Raw genomic sequence first — 25,712 nt, 5'->3', positions numbered from 1 at the left:
CGGGGAAGTCTGCGAACTCGCCTCCGTCCTCCCCCTCGTTTTCACCGGCGTGAAATTTGGGGGAGTTGAAGTCGCCGAAGTCGTCTTGGTCGTTGCCGTTTGTAGTTTCCTGTGCGGCGGCGGCGGCGGGGCTGTCCGACCCAACGCTCGGCTCCCGCTGGACATCCGGCTGGTCAAAGTCGGCAAAGCCCTGACCGCCCAATGACCCGGCGTCTCCAAAGTCCCCAAAATCCTCAAAGTCCTCGTCCTCGTCCAGCTGGCTGTGGTCGGCCGGCGTGGCGGTCTCCCCGTGGAGCGGCGGAGACGGCACCGAGCCCGTGGTGCTCATGTCGCCAAACTCCTCCAGAGCGTCCGTCGACAGCGGCCGGCCCAGCGACGTCTCCGTCTCCGTCTCCGTCTCGTTGCCAGAGCCCTTCCCGTCCGACTGTCCCGCCTCGCCGTCTGCGGCGGTGTCCGGCGAGAGGTCGCTTTCGCTGCAGCCCGACGTGGCGTCTTTGGAATCGTCCCCGCGGGCCGCGGCGTCCACCCCGTTCGGAGCGAGGGGTCCGTGAGTGCAAACCGCCGAGCGCTCCTCTGCAAAGGCTACGTCCCGTTGTCGAGGGTCCGCATCCGTGCGAGAGCCCCGGTCCGTGTTGCACGAGCCGCCGGGGGCCTCGGCGGGAACGGATATGGAATCCGAGCCGGACTCGCTGGATCCAGTTCTGTGCGTGTCCCTGACATTGTTCTCTGAAGGCGTTTCCTGCTCTACGTTAGAGAGCTCGTCGTGGCAGGCAGCCTCCGCTAGCCGGCTGCCCCCTGTGGGATTGTCCTTGTCCTCCTCTTCCTCCTCCTCCTCCTCCTCCGGGGGGCTGAGGTTTCCCTCGGCATTGGAAAAAGCAGCAAAGTCTGCGAAATCATCCTCGGGAACGCCGCATGTGTCCTCGTTGGACGCTCCTTCTAAAGGAGAGTGGGCAGAATTCTGCGAGGAGGGGCTTCCCTGACCGTCAACGGTTGCAAACCCGTTAGTTAGCACCTCCGTGCCTCCGCCGTTGCAGTCGGCGAGCTCGCCGTCAGCCGGGAGAACCAGAGCGCCGGAGAGGACCTTTTTCATCTCAGTTCTTTCTGAGGGGCCGCTGCCCGGGCGGCCCGTCGGCACAACGCCGTTCGCCTTGGACAGATCGCCGTTCGGGCCGCGGGTGCCGTTAGAGGAGCTGTGGCTGTACCCCGTCACCCCTCTGCTGTTGAGGAGCTCCGGCGGGGAAGTGGCGGCCAGAGCTTGGCTCTGGTCAAAAGTGGTCGGGGTGTCGAACTCGGTGAAGCTGACGCTGTTCGGGACGGCGGAGAAGGTGCCGAAGTCCCCGAACTCGTTGTCCTCCTCCTCCTCCGCGCCGTCCTCCATCGGGGGCGGAGAGGACGAGTAGATGCGGATCACATCCGGCTCCATGATTCTCTGGCAGTCGACGGGATCCTCCTGGCTACACCTGGAGACGGCGAGAGAACACATCGTGAGACACAAATCATCCGTCACGGCGGATACATCAATAAAAACATGTGTTGAAGCCCCATTCTGGCTCCGTGAAGAAGAAGTAAATGAGGGCAGCGCTTGTGGCGCTCCAGGGTCAATTTGCTTGATGAGCGGGTCGAGCAGAAGCACAAATTGAATTACCGAACCACTGAGAGAGGACAGATGAGTCAAATTGACAGTAATAAAGTGGTAATGACAAACCAGTGCAGAGGTGTAAAACAACTGAGCCAAAACAAACTGAGATAACGAGAACATAAAACTATGACGGCACTTCACGGACGTTATCATCGCTTCCTTTCATGATGTGTCCTTGTAAAAGTTCTCCCTCTATAAAGTTCCTGGATGTTCTCCAAAAGCCTTATCTGTGTGTTTGTAAAGTTCTTATATCTGACAAGTGTGCGTCACATTAGAATAACAAAAACAAAGCACAAAAATGTGATTCAATTAGTTGTGTTTAGCAGTTGTTTCCACAGGAAGCATGCTTATCCACAACCCATTTATTATTGGGAACGTTGCTCTTCATACACGTTCCTTTAGAGGAATTCAATCAATTCGTCAACATGATCAATTCCTCGTCTTCCATCGAGCACAAACGCACAACATGAAGCTCTTTGGGTTTTCGAAAGTGCAATTTGAAGCAATCTTACCATGCTCTGACATTTAATAGTTTAAATCTATTATTTAAAATAACGCAGGGATAAGTTTCAAAATAATCAATCGGTGCAACCCTACCTAGCGGTAAGATAAATTATGCAGTTCTCTCAGGAACCTACTGAAGAGGTTGTTTAGGAAAATACAATCCTGTGTGAACCCAAAAGAGTGTTTTCTTCACGAGAAGACACAAACATCTTCGGCTTCAAACGGAAAGGAAACTCAAACAGAGCTGGAATAGTGGGCGGCGACATGTTTGTTTTGTTGGTTCTTATCTCCCAGAATACCTGTAGGTTTACACTCAGGCGGCCGCTGACGTCCACTACTGGCATGCAAATCCAGAAAGACGACAAAGGAACACAACTTTTGTTCAATGTCTCTGCCATGTTCCTAATTTGTTAGGAACTCCCACCTGCATCAAAACATCCTGACAACCCGAATAAAACAATTCAACCGACTGTTTGGCAGTAAAAGTAACTTGAGTACATTTACTCATTTCTAGCTCTCTGCATCTTTATAACCTGCATGTTTTTAAATAGAGCTAATATGACGTCAGAGGCAAATTCACAAACTGCCAAAAAGAACGTAAATGTACTTTTTTTACTAGAAAAAGCAACGTGTTGCCCTTTTAAGACGAGTTGTCACCTTATCCTTCACAAGGTTGTTGTTTTCTCCAGGATCCACATACTCGACACCACTTTCACACCTTTTCCTCCTCACTTGTCTGACGTTTTGTTTTGAAGAGAACGAAGCTAATTCGGTACCCGTTTGGTGGCACCGATAAACCAGTAAAAACCTAATAAATGAGTAACGTTGTGTAGATATACAGTACAAACACTAGGATGCATGTGACACCGACCACAAGGCATCTCATGTACCTGTGAGGCCGAGACGAGCTCGCTGAGACGGGGTGTAGCGGCAGCTAGCTTAGCTTAGTTTAGCTAGCCGGTGTTACGGTTTAACAAGCGACCGCGTTAACTGGTGACTAACGGCCGAACGCGTCTCTTGTTGTCGTTGTTACGACAGCTGTTGAAAATATGAAGACAACACGTATAGTTCACTTTTCAATACAGTGTCAAGCCTTATCATGTACATCATATATATCATATACAAAATAAACAGAAGCGTAAAGACTCCAGTTAACACGGTCGCCTGTTAAGCCGTAGCACCTGTTTAGGTGCAGAAGAGCCCAACGCGAAGCTAATTCCTGAGCCACGACACGAGTTAAACGTCTTATCAACGCGTCACCACGTCAGCGGGTGGTTTGTTTTGTCAAACGCGATCATCTCAGGTGTGTGAAGTCGAGATAAAGCAACGGAATCAGGTACAAGTGTGAGGGAGACGTCCAGCAGCTCGGCTAACTACGCAGCTAGCTAACAGGCTAACAACAAGGATCTCTTCCGGCCGATCCCCGTCCTCCGGATCGGGTTTGTTGCAGCAGGTGTCCCGGGACACCAACAACAAGAACAACAGGTGAAGCTAACCGTGGGGTGATGTCCGCTGACGTCCATAACTCGGTTAAAAGACGGTGCCGTCCGTTAACGTTGCCGGATTGAGCCGGTTGAAGAGCGCCGGACGGCGGAAAGTGAAGGTTGAGTCAACCGGCTGCTGCCTCAATATCCCCCAGCATGCACCGCCGCGACAGGTTGGCTCTCTGCTGCTGCTGCCTCAATATCCCCCAGCATGCACCGGAGTGACAGGTCGACTCTCTGCTGCTGCTGCCTCAATTTCCCCCAGCATGCACCGCGGTGACAGGTCGGCTCTGCTGAGTTGTTTTGGTTTTACTAAACTTCTCATGTTTAACAGGTACGTCAGTTCAGTAACTAAGTACATTACTTAAGTACACATTTTATGTACTTGTACTCTTTACTCCACTACATCTGTCTGACATCTTTAGTTACTTTTCAGAGCACAATTCTTCTTTACTGCATAGTAATAAAAACATGTAAATTCATATTTGAAGACTAATTGTTATAAGGAATAGAAAGCATTATATTTAATTAAATATACACTTAAATATTAGACCACACTGTCTTTAGCATTTTTAATGGTAAGTAATTCCTTTATTTTTAAAAACGTACACACACAAAGACAATCTTCTTTGGCACACACTGAATATATAAATAGTGGTTTATTTCTCATTCATGTGCTTTTAATATGGCTGGCAGCAGGACATCACACCATGTGGTTTGAGGTAGTCAGCACATACAGATCATGGAGGCCTCGCTGTTTACTATTACAAAATGTGATTTAAAAAATATAAAAACTATTCCACCCACGGCATCAGCGGCCTTCAGCTAATCCCAGTCTATATGCTTTTAGGTCATATTTACAGTGAGAGAAACCAAATCAACAATAAAACAATGAAGGGCACGTTTACACCTGGAACCAAAATGTCCAGAGAGAATACAGAGTGGTATACGAGGTTCGTGCTCGTCCCTCCACCTCAGGCCAGTTTGGTGACGGTGACGCCGCCTTTGATCCACAACGTGTCGATGTCGCCGAGCGCCGTCAGCCTGTGGTGGAAGTCAAACAGCTTCTGTCCGTCCACGAACACACGAAACCGACTTTGTTCACAGTGGATCTCAATCTGGGAGGAGAGACGACGCGTAAAATTTCAGGTTTATGTGATCTTCTGTTCTCTAAAAACTGAAAAATTAGTGTTTAAAAACAATAATTATAAGCAGTGGCTTAAGGAAGCTAGTTACGGCTAGCACACACAATTATACCAACAATGTGTTGGACTTTTACAGTTGAATTAGTAATTTAGGCTTTAATTAGAGATGCCACACAAACGAATGTCTGGACTTTATTTACTTTTTTTATTGTGACATCTGACACAAATCATCGAATGCATTAAAAAAAAAAAAAAAAATGATTTCCTCTAAATATATGATGTTTTATGGCCTGTGACTCCGGTGTGAACTTTCCCTTACACAGTGATCTGCTATATCTGTATGTGACTGAAGACAAAACACATCATTGTTGTTGTTATGGCTTAAAACATATCTGTGGGATGACGGGAGGAAGGTTCATGATCCGTGCAAGACGTCATGAGAGCTTCTGTTGATTGTGAGTTTTATGTATTTAAGAGGCAACTCTCTGCTCGTTAATATGCAATTAGTATATTCAACAGTTAATGTAATGTGTGCAGAAATAAAAACCACGTTCATGCAGTGCATGTGTGTAGTAAAGAATACAAAAGAGCCAAGCAGAAAACAAACTATGACATCATTTCTTATGATCAAAATGTTTGGCCTTCTCTTCCAAATATATTATCTTTCCCTCTCACACACACTGCATATCAGCTATTTGATTAAATTCTTTTATTTTTTCCTTCTTCTTTCAAACCCAGTGAGGAGAAATAATTTTCATAATGTGACTGGAAAAGGTCAGAACATTCTGAGATAAAGTTGCTATTATAATTCACTAGTTCAAGAATAAAGTTGAACAATACTTTATAAATTCCCAATTTGTGTCAATAGTCATAACAATTGCAACTTAATTATCTATCTTTTTATGTTTTTAAAAATGTGTATTTATAAGATTATTTGTCCAATAAGATAAGCTTTCAGCGTGTCCCATAATATGAAACTATTGGGGGAGGAGGGGCAACAATTTTATCTGGTCCCTAATAAACTGGCAAAAGTCTGGTCTATGAAGGAGAGTAGGGTTCAGACTCCATCTATATTGGTTTGCTGGTTTTTCTGGCATCCAAATGTTTGTATGTTTTGTTGTCCCCTGATACTTTCATAAAAATATCTTGAAAAAAGGATTCATCATCATAGTTGGGTGCGTATAAGTTTAACAGTGTCCAGGGTTCCGAGTAGATTTGGCAATTAACTAGGACATAGCGGCCTGCTGGATCAATTATAGTTTCTCCAATTGTAACTGGAATGTTTTTATTTATTAAAATAGCAACCCCCCATGGCTTTAGAGTTAAATTAGGATGATAACACGTGTCCTACCCATTCTCTTCTCAGCTTTTTATGCTCCTCTATGGTAAGATGGGTCTCTTGTTAAACGATATCTATTTGCAGTTTTGGCAAGGTGTGTCAAAACTCTCTTCCTCTTAACTGGTCCATTTAGCCCATTCACATTAAAGCTAACAAACTTAACTACCCTTATCATTAATACTAACACCCACGTGCCTAATCCTGAACATTTGACACCATCTTCCCTATCTAACTGGGTTGTGCACTTTGCACTTGTCAAGTATGACATGTCTGGCATGGTTCAGAAACACATAAACCAGCCCAAGGCTCTGTCTGAGAAAGATTTTTACAATATGTATAGTATCCATTTTAGGTGCAGCAAGAAACTATAAAAAAAACCCGCTGAAAACACCCTTTTCAGAAATTGTTAGAATGCAAACAGGGTTAGTTAACATGAAACCAATCCATCAGAAGTCAACTTAAACTTAAATTGCTGCCATCACTTACTTTATATCTCAACACCTTTAGCATGATAATAGTGTAAGTAACGCAATATGTGTTCTAAAGTTGGAAACTGGTTGTCAATCAATTTTGTTGTTTTTGTATCTGGTTTCCTGTTTTGAGATATGGTGCTTTTATTTTGAAGGCGGAAAACGTAGTTTGAAACGGAAGTCATAATGCGCCGTTTAACGGCTAAAAGTTACGGTTTTAACGGTGAATTTTAAAGGAAAAAGAATCGCTATCAGCACTCCCCCGAAGAGTCACAAGTTCTTACGTTGTTTTTTGTGAAGCGTGAGCCTCAATGTTGCAGGATGAAGCAGGGCAAACGGGATGTCCTTGGATCGATAACTTGGTCGAACTCCTTTCCAATTAGCAAGAAAGTTCACAACGTCGTCTCCCTCGCCGTTTTCCTTCAGGTTAACGACACGTATGTTGTTGCGTCGGCTGTAGTTTTCCAGCTTGTCGACTTTCTCCAACTTAAAAAGTAATTTTATGTACTACTAATGCTGTATTATGCTAATGCTGTATGTATTATGCTAATGCTATGCTAATGCGGCGCCTCGGTTGATCAATGTATCCAGCGTTGGTTTTAGTCCAGAGATAGTTTGGTTCATTTCTGCCGTTTTAGCGCCGACTTTTACTGGAAAGAGCTTGACTACTTGTTTCGTATCTCTTGAAGAATGAGGGAGTCTTTTACTCCGTCCTGGTGATCTTCTTGTGCCGCCGCCGCCATTACATGAACTTCTTCTTCGTCGCTCGCTATTCTCGGGAGTTGTTTTTATCAATAACATGCCGAATTTTGCTCGTTCAGTTGCTTGTTTCTGGTTCTTCGGAACATAATAAAGCTACCCGACCAGGTTCGGACTGAGTTTAGGTGTTAAATGTGTGTCAAATGGACTTGTTTAAAGGGCCTGCGGGTCTACGTCTACCTAGCTTCGCTGCGTCACGTGACCCCGCCCGCCCCTGAGACTGAATTCTAAATTCCCGGGTTCGAAATGTTAAATATAAACTTCTGCGTACACATTATTGTCGAACACAGTGGTTATTTTATATGAATTAATTAATTAATAATAATAATGTTTATTTTATATATATAATTAAATAATAATTTTAGAAAGCAAACATCTCTTTATTATTCCCCCCCCCCCCCCCCCCCCCTCATAGTTTAAAACCAGTTTAGCTTGATGAGGGTTAGAAACAACCTGTTCTCTCTGTTTTCAGTTTGCTGGAGGGTGTTGCCTAATAAACAGGGACAGGAAGATGCCCACATTTTCTGTTTTCTTTTAGTCATATTAGTCAATAGTCATATTTTAGTTAGAAAATAGTTTGGGTATAACTCATGAGCAATAAATATAAAAAAAATGCTATGACATGCTTATGACAAAATTATGCTAAAATGGGGTAGAGGAGCAAATATGCACTTTTGCACAGCAAATTCACAATAAATTGCTAAGGCAGACACGTCAAGTGACTTCTTAAAATGACTAATCGACTATAATGTTTCACTAAAACCTTCATAAAAACCCCTTACAACGGTGGATTTTAGTCAAAGACACATCCCTGTAACCGTACGGGCCTCTGGGAGTCCAATAAATCAATATAAATCATTTTCTGACCAGCACATGCAGAAGTAGGGGGTCATTTTGCTATGCTATATGTTATGGTGCGAGCAAGATTCAGGTATTAGGTCATTTTTTTCAATTTTTTAACCGAAAAACACAGTTTTTGGAAAGGATATGCTTCCTAACATGTCAATGCTTGTGTTTATTGCGATTATTAATGCAGATTTAGATGCTTTAGGTCGTAATATTTCTAAAGATGTGCATATTACTCCGTGGGTTGATGGGAAGGCACGAAACAATACTTGTTTTAAAAACTCGGGGAGCAATCAAGGAGTCATTTTTGGGGAATCTTGCTCAGGCTCTTGATCATATTTATGCTAAAAATAAGTTTTTTTTTATAGGCAGACAGTTTTTCTTGGTTTACCTTGAACGGCTGGTCTGGGATGAAGGGGAAGAACGGCACGGCCCGGTCGGCGACCCCCCAGGATCCGGCCTCACAGGCCCGGCGCAGGACCTGCCGGTCCCTGAATCTAACGCAGAGCTCCAGGGCCACGTCAGGCGGAGGCTCCCCGGTTCCACGGCCACACGTCAGGGCAATGTAGAACCTAAAGGACGGATACCAGACACACGACTGAGTCTATGGGAAAGGGTTCAGATCACAACGCAACACAAACAGTAGAAAGCGAACACATGAATGTAGAGACAACTATCACTGGACTACGTTGATACTGGAGAAGATCCTAAAAACACAACGATTATCAAGCAAGTCCTGAAGCAAAACGTCATGAAGCGTTTACCTGTCAGGACACGGGTGCACGACACCGACCACCGTAACCTTCTTCCCCGGACGCATCCCACCTGTGATGTGACCTCTGAAAGGAACCGCCTGCACACACACACACACAAAATGAATTATTCTGTATCTAATTGGACTAGAACAAAAGAAGACAATAAGTTAAAGTGTAATGTAATGTAATTCATTCACACTATATACACCATAAAATACATTATATATTTGTATGTATGTTAAATATTAAATATATATTAAATATTTTGAGCAAAATGGCTACCAGCTCTCCCTCAGCCTTTCCTTCAGGAGGACGAACACTCGGTTTATTCCCATCACTTTTCTGTGGAACAACCCATTTCTGAAAAAGGGAAAAAAAAAAAACATGATTTTAACTTCATTGGATCGGTCCGGCGTTTCCAGAAATCACTGAGGCTATTCAGATGATTTCAAATCACGTGATTGTTGATCAAATTATTTCGGCTGGTTACTTTTCTGTTAAAAAAAAAAACTACTGAAGCATTAAACATTTGACATTACCGTAGTTTATTGGTGGGACTACTTTCTTTTATTACAAAAAAAACAAAAACATTTTAAGTATTTTTATACTTTTAACCAGAAAGTGCATGGCCTAGATGCCCACTAAGATTATTATGATATGATGTGTAAATCTGTAAATAAGTAAAGTTAAAGTAGGCCAGTTGCCAAATTACTATAGTGGTTTCTGCCCCAAGGGGCTTACGATGCAAATGTAAATGTGGATAAATCTATATGTTTAATATTAAGATGTAACAAACAGAACAGGCTGAAATGGTAAAATATTGGTGTTTTTGCCAAGAGTTTAATTTCACTTTATTAATCCACATCTAGTGTTTAAACTGGAATGTGCAATGCACATACACTGCAATTCATTACAAATATGCTCAAGCCATTGTTGAGGTTATTTCAAGCAATTATTTGAAAAAAAACTTGCAGCGGCTCAAAATAGTGACATAATTCCGTGTTTTCCCGCCTGCAGTAGCTACGTTAGTCCAGCAGAGGGCAGCGGCGGCGCTGCAGAGCAAAATAAACCACAGCAGCGCAGTGAGAGGGAGAGTAGAGTAAGACGACAGGAGGAAGCTAAAACTACACTGAAGAAAGAATAAGCATACAAGTTATTGTTTAAAAGGTTTCTTATGAACAAAATTCGTCACAAAATGGGTCAAAGTTCTTCCGAGTATTTGAGTGTATTCAGTTCTCTGGTAAGTGTTTTGTTGTGTATTTAGCATCCTGTGCTAGTTTACATAGCTGAGTTGTTTGTGCTCTTAAGTAGACATTTACCAACAAAAATAAACAATTTGACTGAGTTAAATTAACTAAAACATGATTATAATTATGGAAAATGCTTTCAAAAGTATTGAATGGTGAGAACATTTGTCAAAAGTAAAGTGTCAAATACATTAAGTGCAGTTAAAAGTACAATATTTCCCTCTGAGATGCAGTAAGTAGAAGTATTGTGAAGCATGCACCAATGTGCACCTTCCAGAGAAGAAGAAAAGAAAAGAAAATAAATTGACAGACTGAAGTCACAGCAGCTCTGGTCACATGACCTCGCGCGCCCTGTGACCAGCACGTGCTGCGTCAAGTCAGAATAAAACAGGAAGTAGAATGAGTACAGGTTTTACCTTCAGAATAAAAGAGGTGCACATACGTTCAACTTTTAGGTGAAAAAGGAGATTTTATGTGGTAAAGTTTTAAATTTAAAATGAACCACTAAGAATAAACACCCTCAACTCGTGAGTAGTTCTACTCAAGTCCCGCCCCAAAATCCCACAGCCGAGACAAAGACATGACCTACTGGGTAGTTTTTGATCAAAAGTGTTATCTTCACAGATAAGACATAATAATTAGTATATTATATTTTGTATTATTAACTTGTAAATAAAGTTATCATATAAATGTAGTGAAGTTAAAAAAGTACGATATGTCCCTCTGAAATGTGGTAAAGGAGAAGTGAAAAAGTAGCAAGAAATGGAAATTGTCAAAGTACTAGCACCTCAAAATTGTACTCTAATACAGTACTTGAGTAAATGTACTTCAATGCAACAGCTCTGGTTTTCCTCGTCGCTTAAAGTGTGAAACCAGTAGCAAGTAAAAACTTTCCTGATGATGATTGGTGCTTTTATTTTGTTAATTCTGACAGGAAGTTGCATTGTTTCTTCTCTGGCCAGCTTCACAGCAGCCAGAGGAACAGGTTCTTTAAGAAAACTGGTTTGAGGTCACCTGAGAACCACAACGCTGAAACCAGAAGAGCTAACCTGACACCCGACCGATCGGTTCCCTCTCCGCTGTGGAGCTTGTTCATGTAATCCCTCACCTGCTTCCTGTTTGCTCAGGTGTGTGTTCAGACTCACCTTCCTGCCCTGCGCTGTCACTCTGTGCGTATCGGCCATGTTGATCCGGAGAAAGGAAACAGAGGAGGAGAACGAGCTGCAGGTCCAGTTTGTCCGCCTCCGACGTCTCCGGTCGACTGTGACGTAAAAGCTTCAACCTGCCTCATTACACTCCAACACACACACACACACACACACACACACACACACACACACACACACAGCTCTGGTAATCAGCTGCCACTGCATGCCTTTCCCTCTCATGTCAGCAACAACAGAGCTCATTGTGAGGCTGTGGCTGCAGGCAAAAACCTCAAATATTAAATCTTCTTCAGGTTTTCTTTGCAAAAGGTGCTTTTAACACAATTTCCTGATGAGACTTGTCACGTAATGACGCCAAAAAAATGAAGATTCATATCTTCTAATGATGGCAAAAGTGAAGATTAATGTAAGAAGGTAGTTACGGCTCTCTATGAAGGTTGATTCTATTTGTGTTGAAATATGTACACCAGTAGTATTGTGCACTTAGATATTTCTGGTGAGCTTACTTTCTCTTCTTTTTCATTTCTTTCTGTTTGGTTGATACTTTGGTTTGTCAATAATGCAAAGTCTGGATTTTTTGTTTAGATAGTAGTTTAGGAAGAATAGTAGTTCCTGCCGTAAAAAACTAATGGAGATCCCAAATAGAGTAAAAGTAAACAGATCATGTATACATGTACTTGTGAATCTGCAAATAGAGAATAGCAGCGTTCACACAGATGTTTACTCCGGTGGTGAAACATGTTCGTCAATGCGTTCGCTGTTTGTTTGGGTGTTTTTGTGGACATTGAAAAATAAGAGAACATCACCAGACTTGTACTTTAAAGAGTGTTGAAGATTAGCCTCCGCAGTAATGAAACACGTGTAAAGTATCACAGTAAAGTAAAAACTCACCTCACACGTCTGCAGCTGAAGTACGAAGCTTCACACACAACTTCTCCGTCTTCGGTGAGATTTAGAAACGCGTCTTGTCGCCACTTTCGCCCCTTTTCACTTTACAGGCGAGTAACAGAATGGGAGGAAGCAGGACACAAGGTCAAAGGAAAGGGCCGAGCAGGAGGAAGAGGAAGCGACAGAGGCTCTGCGCTTGAAAAGTAAAAACCAAAATCCATTTGATCTGAATATTTAATGATATTTACTGCTCGTGTTACTGCCAGGTTGTACAAAATACACAAAAAACACATGACAATTGTGTGCATTTTATCATGAAAGACAAAAGAAAATTACTTTTGCTTTTTAACAATCGAGATCCTCATCAGAAAGGTGAAAATAGACTCAAACTGATTATGGAGAAGAACCACCCTTGAAATATCCCTTTCTGACGGTCATGGAAAACCTGGAAAAGTCATGGAATTTTAAAATGGTTATTTCCAGGCCTGGAAAAGTCCTTGGAAAAAAATAAATTCCCAAAAGTTTAGTAAAAGTCATGTAAATGTGTTATATTCATGTGTTCATGTCGTTCAGTTACGCTGAGTTTTAAATAATGAATATGCTTTTAAAAGAAAGACGCTCAAAATATAAGCAGGCATACATACAGGCATCTATATAAATGTTTATTCTTTTAATCAAACTATTGTCTCATTCATTTGTGTCATTTAAGGTTTACTGTATGCTTTGTGTTCTCATTGTTAGTTTAAATACTACATTTACTCACTTTGTACTGTTTACACCCAGATTTCATTAAATGTTTGCTCATGGAAATTTGGTTTAAAGTCATGGAAATGCATTGGTCAGAATGTATATGAACCCTGCTTTAAAACGACCTTCGTGATGAAGAAGTTCCAGGCAGCAGAGCTCCCAAACCGAGCACGAAGACGATGAAGGCTGCAGCCTGACCGCTGTGAACAAGCACAACCTTCATGTCCTGGACTTCCAGTTAAAACTTCATGTTTATACAAAACTATTTGAAATATGAAACTCACCGGTCGGCAGGTGGACGAGGTTTCTCTTCGCTCCACATCCTGTTGCTTCTTGTCAGGTTTCTGCACTAAAGTAGAGAAGCATCTAAATAAACAACATGATGTGTTTACTGTACGTCTGCTGCGTGGGGAATATCAGTATCGTCCACAACTGACTCAAACAACCACTGATTTACTGGTATTCATCCACATTAAAGCTAACAGACTTAACTACCCTTATCATTAATACTAAGTGTGGACATCAGAGTCATAGCCTCCTTGTAAATGCACTCTGCAAGAGCCAGTGTATCTCCTGTGATGAAAGAAAAAAAGATAAACCAAAGCACTGACAATACACAAGAAAACAAACCTCTTCTTTCTGCGTTTCATCAAGCTGGCACTCGGGTCAGGAAAGAACAACACAGGCTTGTCCTCTACATCAGTGTTTTTCAACTTTTTTTGAGCCGCGGCACATTTTCTACAATAAAAAAATCCCGCGGCACACCAACAACCCAAAAAGTTACAGAATGTCACAGTATTCAGTGTTTCCCCTGGTTTACAGCTTTGGGGGGGGGAGCGACTGACGGACATACTACATCGTGGCACCTCACAGTACTACAAAGTAATACTTCACACTACTAGTGACTCCATCTGTGCTTTTATAAATAATAGAACATTGAAATCACTTTCAATTAAACCAGATTGCTCCATCAGACAAAAACAAATGTGTTATCACTTTGTTAGAAAAATTAAAATAAAGTTATATCCGTGCAAAAAATAACTAATATTTAGTTACAACTAAATAGATTATTGTGGAAAACAACAAGCTATTTTTTTGCAAAACAGAATGAGTGCAGATGTGTGAGCATAACGTTGTATCATTAATAGTGGCTGCAGTGAGCTGCTTTCCTCTACAACTCTTTTTAAAACGAGGTAGATTTGATACAGCCGTTCTCAATTCATGCTCCATGTTGAGCGACGCAACAGCAGAAAAGACAACCTCACGGAGATCTCATAAAGATCGGCTTTTGGCGAAATGACAAGAATCGGTGAGTCGTACATGCGCATGTGACCCATTAACGGCGTACGGTAAAATCAGCATTTCCTCTTGCGCCCCACCTGTACTACGCCCCAGTTTGATAAATACTGACTTAAAGGAAACATGGTGTTCATTTATTTTAATGATGACCACAAAGTGAGCAGGCTTTGTCACTTGAGTGTGTTTTTCGGGCTTTTGGAAGAATATTTCCAGAGCCTCAGAAACGTCATTGATGGAGCGCCAGGCTGCAGCCTGTTGGATGTTTGTCTTGACCTACAAATACCTTAACTGGTGGGCTTTAAACATGAGAGCTCATAGCTTAAAATAGTGATAGCTTAAAGCAGCAAATCCCATTGTGAAAAGCACGCGACATATTTTTCGCCGCTCTCTCTGTCCACTGTGTCTCCTGTGTGCATCGCATCGGGGCGGAAAGAGTTGTAGACGCGACCCAGAAATTACAAGCTGTCGTGTGCGATCAATAACATACGGCCGTTTAGTTTGTTCAATAGCAGAACAAGGTGCAGACCTGTTCTATAGGAAACTACTAGGCCAGCCACTATATTGCAGGCTCAGACGCTCAACAATGGAACATTATTTGCGGCAGCTAAATAATATTTTTTTGGACCAATTAAGTGAAATTGGAAATTTTTTCACGGCACACCTGACGATCTGACACAGTGGTTGACAATCACTGCTCTACATGACGGGACCGTTGTTCTTCCGGGTTTGTTGTTCTTGGTATTTAAAGCAGGCGCATCAACACATGTCTCGGTCTCGAATCTGCACACTCCGGTACAGTAGGTGGCAGTATGCACCTAGGCAAATTGGTTGCGATCCGCCAGTCAAATTTATAGAAGAAGAAGATGTCTCGGTCTCTGGTCTGCAGGTGGGCGTTGCGTAAGAGCTTCCGTGTCCTCGCGCTATGATCCGCCGCTCAGTGAAATGCTGGGATCCAATTAGCAAGGAAGTTCACAACGTCGTCTCCCTTCAGGTTAACGACACGTATGTTGTTGCATCGGCCGTAGTTTTCCAGCTGGTCTCCAACTTAAAAAGTCATTGTATGTACTCAGTTTTTGGATGCAAGAATCTAGGCCCATCAGCTGGTCCTCTGCGATGCTAATTAGGTATTATGCTAAGCTAATGCAGCGCCTCGGTTGATCAATGTATCCAGCGTTGGTTTTAGTCCAGAGATAGTTTGGTTCATTTCTGCCGTTTTAGCGTCGACTTTTACTGGAAAGAGCTTGACTACCTGTTTCGTATCTCTTGAAGAATGAGGGAGTCTTTTACTCCGTCCTGGTGATCTTCTTGTGCCGCTGCCGCCATTGCATGAACTTCTTCTTCGTCGCTCGCTATTCTCGGGAGTTGTTTTTATCAATAACATGTCAATTTTTGCTCACCAGCTGAGTTCAGTTGATTGTTTCTGGTTCTTCGGAACATAATAAAGCTATCCGACCAGGTTCGGCCTGAGTTTAGGTGTCAAATGGACTTGTTTAAAGAGCCTGCGGGTCTGCGTCTACCTAGCGTCGCTGCGTCACGTGACCACGCCCCCCTGACACTGAACTCTAAATTCCCGGGTTCGAAATGTTAAATATAAACTTCTGCGTACACATTATTGTCCAACTTAGTGGTTGACGGGGTAGCGAATCCGACTGACATGCAGGAGCGCCGGGTTCAAAACTCGTTCAGACGTGAACGAGTGGAGGACTCAAGAGTGAAGGCTGCATTCGTATTAGTATGCACTCTCCATATGCAGGGAGACTTCACTACCCCTAAGACACAGTGCTGGACAGTGCTGTAGGACAGGTTAATGGTGACGTCATTCATTCGCCCGCACACAAGAGCCAGGTTCTAAGCTGGTGTGTACAGCCAGTGGAGAGCTTGTTTGAAAGCTGCATCCTCGGATGTACTCTCAAGTGTGCAACTGGGGAGTTTGCACTGATCCAGGTACCTGTTAATGACAGCTTTTTATGAAATACATTTTGAAATTAAATTGAAATAATAATATATTATTATTTTAATAATATTTTAATAAAATAATAATAATTTTTTGAATAAAATAATAAAAATACATTTCAAATGTTTTAGCTAATAAATGTATATTATATGATTATAATATAATTTTGACTTTAAGCATGATGAGGGTTGCTGTTTTTTTTCAGTGTGTGAGAACGGCTGGAGGTGCCCACATTTTCAGTTTTTTTTTCTGCTTATTGTTATTGCTCATGAGTTATCCCCAAAATGTTTTCTATTTAAATATGACTATTTTCTATCTTTAGAAACTGCCAGGTTGTACAAATACATAAAAAAACACATAACAATTTTGTGCATTTTATCATGAAAGAATTCTTTTTGCTTTTTAAAAAAAATCAAGATGATACAAAAGACACATAAATAAGCAAACTCACAAACATTTCTTGAGTTATAAAAAATGACAGTATAAGATATGTATCGAAAAACATTCCCACATCAAAACTAAATAAAAACAACTTGAAATTCAAAATTCTGTACATAAAAAGAGCTCTTTTTTTTATACCGATATATATATATATATATATATATATATATATATATTTATTGAGAGCATCCTGTCTCTCAATAAGAAAGAAAAGAGGATAAACATGCAGCGAGGCTTTTATTTACGTATATGAGAATATAAGATACTCCTAAGAATATAATATTTCCCGTTCCAGCCAACAACACGAGTTGTATTCAAAGTGCTTTCACACCGTTTCATTCTTCTTTTTCCTAGACGGGATGAAGCTGACGTTTCCTCACAAGTTGGCGCTTCGACAAAGTCTCACGTGGGGCCGCTCGTCCCAGTCGTCTCGACCAGTTTTCCCAGTAGGAAGGAGAATGAGGCTCCCAGTGCCAGACCCAGAATGAGGAAGAAGCTCATCAGAGAGCCGGCGGTCTCGCAGTCTTTGCCCCGCACCAACCTGACGGACACAAACCCACAGTTACAACACGGCCTCCTCGCTCCTGAGCGCTCTGGTCCTTCATTAAAGGGACAGTTTGGCTTTTTGTGGGGTCGTGTGAAGTACTTCTACTGCGTCAGACACACAGTAGAAGTACTTCTACTGCATCAGACACAGTAGAAGTTTGGGCAGTGCATGCCGTTTGTTTTTAGGCCACTTAAAGGAAAGTCCCGCTTTAAAAAAAACACCAGACTCCTTTGACAAAAGCACTTTTACCTCGCAGGACTCAGGAGTTTCCGGTCCAGCGCTGCCTCGATTAGTTTGTGTCGTTGTTAGAATTTTGTGTAGTTAAATTATTATTCTTCCTCACATACTCGCATTTTCAACGCTAAAAGATGTGCGATAATAATATTTAGAATAAAGATAAAAATAAGGATTGCAAAAATGAAAAGGACAACTTTTGAAAGTGTAAATGCGTAGCGTAAATGTAAATGTTGGATATTTATGCTAACGGGAGTCTTAACGGTCAAATTGAAGCCAAAGCTAACCAACACTAAACCACAGGTTGGCCATATTATAGTTGATGAACTGCAATTTAAAAAATAAAGGATTACCTTATCTTATCTTAAACAACCTGCACTGGAACAAAAGCAGTTTCACTTTGCTAATTTATGCTTAATTATGCATTAAAACTACAAAACAATCTCCAAAAATTAAGGTGAAATTGTGAATTTTAGAGATACGTGCCAGAATTAAAGTTAAATGGTTTGTTCGGATTCACCAAAGTCAAACAACGACACAAACAAAGGAACCGATCAGCAGCGTTGGACCACAAACTCCTCTGCGAGGTAAATTCACCCTTGTGTTGTCTTGGGGTCAAAATGACCCATCAACACGTATACAGGGTCATTTTGACCCCAAGACAACACAAGGGTTCCGGTAGCTTTTTTGAAGGGAGCATAGATCCTCGTGAAAATAGACTCAAACTGATGATGCAATAGAACCACACTTGAAATATCCCTTTAAGTCGACCTTTGTGACCCTAAAGAAATGAGTCTTTTTGCACAGCAGACGTGGCTGAGACTCACTGAGGAGCGTAGGCCATGCAGAGGCTCGCCAGGTACCCGTTGGAGAAGGAGAACAGCGCCATGATGACGACGAAGGCTCCGTCGTGCCAGAAGAGGACGGGGAGCCTGGAGTCCTGGACGTTGCACGTCACGAGCAGAGGGATGAAGACCAGGCGGGCCAACACGGCGGCCGGAAACAGGCGGCTCTCCTTGGACGGCTGCAGGGAGACACCGACGTTCAGGGAGTCGGTAACGCGCTCCACTCTGAATTTTGAAAAACTGGCAAAGTAGCGGCGCCGCTCACCCATTGGACGAGAGACGGGACGCCGCGGCCGACCAAGTCCATGACGTTGAAAACGATGAAGCAGCAAACGCAGGCGAACACTTTGTCTGTGAGGAAACAACAAGAATTACCAAACCAGACTTCGGCTTTAAAGCACTTCTAAATTATTATTATTATTAAGCTCAGACTCTAGATACAGATTAAGACTTTGATGCTATACAAGACTCGTCTCACCCCAGCCCTTGTTGTCCTTGTAGACGGTCTGAACCCGGACCGTGATCACGGGAAACACCGACAGGCTGACGGCGAACACACACGTGACACATGCAGCCATTAGCCAGATCTGTGGACACACACACACACACACACGCAACACACGACGGGTTATTCCTCACATACTCGCATTTTCAACGCTAAAAGGCGGATGTGCGATAATAATATTTAGAATAAAGATACAAATAACAAAAATGAAAAGGACAACTTTTGAAAGTGTAAATGTAAAATATGTAGACGTAGTGAAAATGTTGGTTATTTATGCTAACGGGAGTCTTAACAGTCAGATTGAAGGCAAAGCTAACACTGGAACAAAAACAGTTCTCTTTGCTAATTTATGCTGAATTAAAACTACAAAACAATCTCCAAAAATTAATGTGAAATTGTGAATTTTAGAGCTGCCACGATTAAAGTTAAAAGTTGACACCAATTTTAATAATCGATTCATCTTTTATTAAAACTTTCTCTGTTTTATATCATTGTAAACTGAATTTTCATTTTTTCTCTTTTTGTCGATTAGCTGAAATCATAAATTACTGCTGTGTGTTGCTGTTTTCGGTCAGTTAATTGTTTTTATTGTGATTTCCTGTGTCGTTGAGGCTCCTGAATCTAATTTTAAATATTAAAAAAAGTATCATAATGGATCCAAAGGAAACCGCGATGGTGTCATTCGTATAAACGTTCTATGTCTTTAACGACTTGCACAAACATTTCATAAATAATAACCGACATCAGCAAAAAAAGAAGTCGTTCACCTTCTTGAAGACGTTCAGGACCGACGAAGGCTCCCGATTCTCCGGCTCACCGATGAGCTTCCCTTTGCCCTCGAGGTCTTTATCGTTGTTCTTCAAGACGTTCTTGTCTTTTAAAAGGAAAGAAATGAACATTTATCAGCGAATAAGTCAATAATGCCATCAGCCAAACTGACCTGGAGCCAGTTAAGTTCTCAGATATTCTACTTGAGTATTAAAATGAATACCACAGTGTAGAAAATACATTTACTTCAGTAGAAGTACAAAAGTGTTGGCATCACTTTTAAAATAACAAAAAGTTATCACTATGCAGAAAATTTCATTTCAGAATAATACACTAATAATTATTGATGCATTTCATGTTGCAGCTTGTAAAGGTGAATTTTAATGACTTTATATACTGCTGCATAGTTTCTGAATTTACTCCAGGGATCAATGAAGCCTCATCTTATCTTGACATGTAATAAATAGTAGATTCGTTGCTACGGTCACGCAGGTGTAATTACTTTCATTTCCACAAGGGGGAGACAAAGGTTCCACAGTTCAGGTCTTTACTCGCTGAGACGTTTCTTAAGTTTAAATCGCTAGCTGGAAACTAGAAGTTACTGATAACTTATTTGACTTGTACCAGAATATAATATGATGAGTCATAAATAACGGATGAAACCTTCTCGCGTTGCAGGACGAGACTCTGGGAGAACCAACCTGAGCCGGCGAGGGGTTCCTGGGCCGCCGCCACGTCTCCAGAGGGATTTCTGTTCAGGTAAAAACGTGCAAATTCCTGCAGAGGAGAGTCGACACGGTCAGGAGGAGCGTAAACTGTGGGCTCCAAAGAGGCCCTGAGACAAGCTGTCACTGTGTAAATGAATTAGTAAATACATATAAATAATCCTTCAGCACTTCAGGGACTCCGTAGGGTTTCTGCCACTGACAAGAGTTCATACAGACGATGACAACAAAGCATGAAATTAATGTTAAATAACTCCTGTAAATGATTCTGCTGGTTATTCAATATGTGAACTCTTTATTATTCACTTTTTACAACTGAGAAAAAAACTGTCGAAAAAAATATTCCTATTCCTTCTCTTTCGACAATACCTTTTTTTTTGTAATATGTAGTTTAATTGAATTACTTCAGGCAGATATTCATCATCATATTTGATGCATTGACAGTAGCAGTAGAGACATTTTTATTTTGACTAAACAATAATTAAAAAACAATTTCTTCGACTTTTAAATGACCCGATTAAAAAATCTAAATGAGTGAAAAACGAGGTGGACGTCTGGATTTGTCTCCTTCCTGTTCCTCATGAATAGTTTCCTCTCACCAGCCTCGGCAGCAGCAGGTAACACAGCAGCGTCCCCACAGTGGCGGCACACGGAGTGATGAAGTATCCCAACGCCGCCGAGCGCTCATCCGCGTTGCCTGCCGAGCCAAAGAGCTTCATTTACCACCAAAAAGGAGAACATTGTACCCGACTACAGCCACGAACACTGGTGTTTAATACTATAGTACGCTGATTCTAACAGTGACATCGGTATGATGCGTTTGAGACGATTTTTTTTAAAAGTCTTCAAGGAATAATCATGTGAGAAAAAACTCATACGATGTTGATAGCCTTTATTTATGCAGAAGGACTTTATGATTCATGATTATCTTATTTAAGTTTTGTGTTTTTCACCTAAAAAGGAGATGTTTGTCCTGTTAGTTTCTTTACAAAATGTAAAGTAATAATGATAACAGTGTTTTAGGGCCTTTTTTAAAGAGTTTTAAGTATATTTGAATGATTATCGGGATTATATCGTGAATCATAATTATTTAGGCTGGGATAACAGCGACGTGAGACTTTTATGATGTAATTTAGAAATCAGTGTTTTCATATTGTAGTTGAATACTTTTACACTGAAAAATGTCTTGGTCACTAATAAAAAAATATGGGATCGTTATTAATATCAAATAAATAACAGTCGATAGGTTATCTCTGAAAGTTCTACGCTCTATTATAAAAGTTCAGTCATTCATCGATTAGTCGATAGACAGGTAATTATTTTGCTGATATTTTGTGGCATTTATTTTTATAATAGCAATAATCGGTTTATTGCGAAAACGATTGGCAGATTAATCATTGGTGAAAATAATAATTAATCGCAGCCCTAAAATGTTTGATTCATACTTTTTACTGACATTTAAATAACTGTCAGTTATTGTATTCGAACCTAAAAGTCACTGAAAAACAAAGTATATTCAATTTAAACATTTTTCTACGATAATTCTTCGTTTGTCCGCACTGTCGTTACTCACTTAAGATGGAGATGAGCATCGCGAGTGCGGCGAAGATCCCGGCCAGACCCTGACCGGTCATGAAGAGGGAGCTGTAATTTGGAGGGAACAGACTGACCAGGCCGTACAGGCTGCTCTGCAGCACCGCACTGAACACTACACACACACACACACAATTGTATTATTATAACAGGCGTTATGAAGAGCAGTGATGTTCATTTTAAAGCTACTACGAGGAACTTTCATTTTGTTGATTTTGGCGACCCCTGTGGACAAAAGCGGTAGTGCTTCCAAACACATGTCATTTTACTGCAGCAGGGTCTGACAGTCTGACACCCTTCTTTCCAAAATATGGAGTTGGCTCCCTCGGAGTCTGAGCTGAAGGATTTTTTGGGGTAAACCTGCATGATTTCATCTGATTTTGCGATGAATTCTTTGGCACCGATGACGAGCATTGAGATCAATCTTCTCGCTGACGGTCTTGTTTCCAAGAGTTCAAACACATTGTGACCAATGGATTTCCATGACTTTTAACCAAATTTCCATGAGCAAAAGTTTAGTGAAATCTGGGTGTAAACAGTAAAAAGTGAGTAAATGTAGTATTTAAACTAACAATGAGAATACAAAGCATACAGTAAACCTTAAATGACACAAATGAATGAGACAATAGTTTGATTAAAAGAATAAACATTTATATAGATGCCTGTCTGTATGCCTGCTTATATTTTGAGCGTCTTTCTTTTAAAAGCATATTAATTATTTCAAACTCAGCGTAAATGAACGTCATGAACACATGAATATGACACATTTACATGACTTTTGCTAAAAAAGAATTGTGACTTTTCCAGGTGTTCCATGACCGTAAGAACCCTGCCTCAGTATTACATTGAGTTTTATAACCAGTTAAAAGTTCCTCACGGTAACTTCAATCCGCGTCAATGAATGAATAACCTACTGTTCATGAACCAGATGGTGGCCATGGTGACGGAGAAGAAGGTGTCCGGCGGCATGGGCACCTGGACCAGAGCGGCGGTGAGGCAGAAGAGCAGCAGGATGAAGATCAGGCTGACGGCCACACGGAGACGCTGCTGCACCCTGCAGAGACACGAGAGGGTGAAGCCGCTGCGTTCACACGGGAAGCGAAGCCGCTGCTTGTGTTCGGGAGCTTCTTACCACTGGTGCAGGAAAGCGTTGAGCAGCGTGAACAGCAGCAGGGGCAGCTGGGAAAGCAACACCATCCAGCTGTCGTAGTCTTTACTGGAGCCGCCCGACGTGCTGTTGGAGGTGGTGTTCGGTGCCGCTGAGAGGCGCTGGTTGAAGTACTTTTAACAAAAAAGGGGGAAAAGAACAACGTCTTTATGTAAATATAGGAAAGTAAATGTCTGGGAAACTTTGTGTGCACTCTTTGTTACATTTACTGTATTTATGCTGCTATTACCGAAAGTCCTTCCTTCCCGCTGCTGTCAGGCTGCACAATAAGCTGAGCACGAACACTTTAACCACTTTGATTGCACTCATCTGGCGCAATATAAATACATTTAAGAACTGTATATACTTTTTTTATTCCGTCTGTATATTTAATTTAATATTGCTACTGTATTCTTCTTCTTTACTGTTTTTATTATTATTGTTTTACTGTTTATTTATATTACTTGACTTTTTTATTTACTATATGTCTCTTGTGTGCAAGGCTGCTGTAATCCTGCAATTTCCCCACTGCAGGACTACTAAAGGATTATTTTATCGATCTTATCTTATTTTCTATTATCTTTGTTGTCCTTGTTTTTAGCTGTGTGTGTATTTCTATCTTTCCGTGAGAGGTTCTGTGTATGAGTACATCGACAGCAACTTAGAACGCAGAGTCTGTTCACATGTACTTTACCAATTTAGCTGATTCAGATGCTTAAGAAGCTTAAATTTTACAAATTAAGATTCAAAGACCAGCAATCTGATATCATTGATGCAAAAAGAAAACATTGATTCACATCAATGCTTTTTTTAATGCTTTTATTTTGAAAGTCCCAAGACACCACTACAATGCTTTTTACTAGTTGATATGAATGTAATCGGTTCATTTAAATGTATGTCGGGTCGCAGGTCCCTGCATTTTTTTTTTACGAATCCAAATATCATATCTTGGCCGATTTTGTGGCATCATAAAATATCGTATCGTAAGATAACGATATCAAATCGTGTGGTAACCCTTTCTTAATATGAATAGAGCAACAACCTGAGACGCCGTGATGAAGAAGTTCCAGGGCAGCAGAGCTCCCAAACCGAGGATGAAGACGATGAAGGCTGCAGCCTGACCGCTGTGAACAAACACAACCTTCATGTCCTGGACTTCCAGTTAAAACTTCATGTTCATACAAAAAAATGAAATATGAAACTCACCGGTCGGCAGGTGGACGAGGTTTCTCTTCGCTCCACATCCTGTTGCTTCTTGTCAGGTTTCTGCACAAACAAACAACATGATGTGTTTACTGTTTTGACAGAAAAGTCAAAGAAAAAGAAGGTTGGAAGTATTCATGTAAATTAAATACAAATAACAATACCACAATGTCAAAAGTGCATCCTGCTTTCCACTTTTTCATTTATATTAAAGCACAGACGATTTAAACTGTTAATCTGCTAATGCATCATTGCAACAAAACATTTTCTTACATTTATGACATTTGGCTGATCATAAATGACTTTAGCCTCATAAGTCTGAATGCAAGACTTCCTGGCTTCACTAAATAAGTCCCTTAATATCTTTTAATGGCATAACATTAAATAAGAATGAATGGATTAGAGTATTACTTAAGAAATTAGTCATTTTAAATCAAGTTTTGGCACAAATCATTTGGTGATTAAATCATTTTCATGTAATTAAAACCAAATAACCACCTTCATAAATATAATTAAAGCAAAGTGACATTCACATCCGCACCAGTGCAGGTTGTGACTCATCCGGTTGCGTCATCGGTTGTGACGCAACTTCGTTTCCGCCGTCTTTTTATTAAATTGAGTGGGTAAAATTGTTTTAGCATCAGAGAACGTCTCATATCAACTCATAACCATCAAAACAAATTGTACTTCAGTTAATTACAAAGGCATTATAATAATTATTAGTATTCTGTGGTCAAATATGTGTAAAAGCTGACATCAGAGCGTTTTAATCTATATCTGAAATACCTTTATTAATTGACTTCCTCGTTACAACCGTGGTTTTAATAATAGCCGATAAAAAACTGGGTGACGTGTCTGTACAGTCTGGCAACACTTCTATTTTCTGTCTGAGAATGTAACATTATACATATAATATAATGTTAAAACATTATATATATTATTATTATTTATATACATATAAAATATAAGCCATATTAAATTACATAATGAATGATGATTATTAATCCTCCGAGCAGCAAATCAATTACTGTGTACACAAATGGAGCCCTAACGTAGAAAAGTCACGTTCATCACCATGTGTCAGCTTAGTTTGGATATTAAATATGTTTGTCTAGAATATGATCATCTATACATTCTGTAATAACTATAATATCACCTTAAATATGCAGCTAACGCGCTTTCCTCTATTAATGGCGTCTTTATTCTCAAAGTAAAAGCAACACGTGTATAAGTCATTCAGAGGTCCACCTGAAGACCATCCTCTTCAGTAAGCGCACGCGGCAGTTGGAGCGCCTCACCTGCGGGTCGCAGCGGATGCCTCGCAGGTCAGACAGGTGGATGAAGGACCGGGCGCGCGGGCTTTGAACGCGGCTTCCTGGAGGACCCGCGCGCTTCCTTCCGGAACTTTCTTTTATTATGCTGGAGTTGGAGTGATGCCAGCGCGCGCCATGTGGCCGTTAAT

At 41.2% G+C, this 25,712-nt stretch overlaps 3 protein-coding genes across 3 annotated transcripts in view; all 3 read right to left on the bottom strand.

Moving 5' to 3' along the window:
• Positions 1–3,722, bottom strand: part of aftpha (aftiphilin a) — a 12,546-nt gene extending 8,824 nt beyond the window's left edge. The window contains exons 1-2 of the mRNA XM_079219607.1: positions 3,640–3,722; positions 1–1,460 (exon numbers count right to left, since the gene is read on the bottom strand). The exon at positions 1–1,460 is cut by the window's left edge and continues 275 nt beyond it. Of these exons, the coding sequence (XP_079075733.1) occupies positions 1–1,423 (1,423 nt within the window). The 5' untranslated portion in view covers positions 1,424–1,460; positions 3,640–3,722. The remainder of the gene's footprint in view (positions 1,461–3,639) is intronic.
• A 475-nt stretch (positions 3,723–4,197) lies between these two features.
• Positions 4,198–12,327, bottom strand: LOC306737819 (galectin-related protein-like). The gene is made up of 6 exons (XM_079219613.1): positions 12,246–12,327; positions 11,334–11,483; positions 9,224–9,301; positions 8,951–9,039; positions 8,578–8,758; positions 4,198–4,745 (listed from the first exon to the last, which is right to left on the bottom strand). Exons 2-6 carry the CDS (start codon positions 11,370–11,372, stop codon positions 4,602–4,604), a joined length of 531 nt encoding a protein of 176 aa, XP_079075739.1. The 5' UTR covers positions 11,373–11,483; positions 12,246–12,327; the 3' UTR covers positions 4,198–4,601.
• Positions 12,328–17,121: 4,794 nt separating this feature from the next.
• On the bottom strand, positions 17,122–24,281 carry LOC306737818 (equilibrative nucleoside transporter 2-like; the record flags this gene model as incomplete). Its single annotated transcript, XM_079219612.1, has 12 exons — positions 24,254–24,281; positions 24,090–24,171; positions 23,033–23,181; positions 22,815–22,954; positions 21,881–22,015; positions 20,907–21,004; positions 20,284–20,359; positions 19,582–19,688; positions 18,788–18,896; positions 18,575–18,660; positions 18,292–18,488; positions 17,122–17,224 (listed from the first exon to the last, which is right to left on the bottom strand). Coding segments are annotated over exons 3-12 (1,116 nt in total), but the record flags the coding sequence as incomplete, so codon positions are not given.
• Positions 24,282–25,712: the final 1,431 nt, after the last annotated feature.

The sequence above is a fragment of the Taurulus bubalis genome (genome assembly GCF_910589615.1).
Source record: "Taurulus bubalis genome assembly, chromosome: 6".
NCBI classification, from domain to species: domain Eukaryota; kingdom Metazoa; phylum Chordata; class Actinopteri; order Perciformes; family Cottidae; genus Taurulus; species Taurulus bubalis.
This window is presented reverse-complemented; position numbering and strand designations above follow the sequence as displayed.

Bases quoted from the DNA above. Each gene is read 5' to 3' on its own strand.
- LOC306737819 (XM_079219613.1), bottom strand. From the start codon at position 11,372: ATGGCCGATACGCACAGAGTGACAGCGCAGGGCAGGAAG. The intron at 9,302-11,333 runs GTGAGTCTGAAC...TCCCTTTTTCAG, and splicing joins TGACAGCGCAGGGCAGGAAG to AAATGGGTTGTTCCACAGAA. The intron at 8,759-8,950 runs GTAAACGCTTCA...TCCGTCCTTTAG, and splicing joins GTGCACCCGTGTCCTGACAG to GTTCTACATTGCCCTGACGT.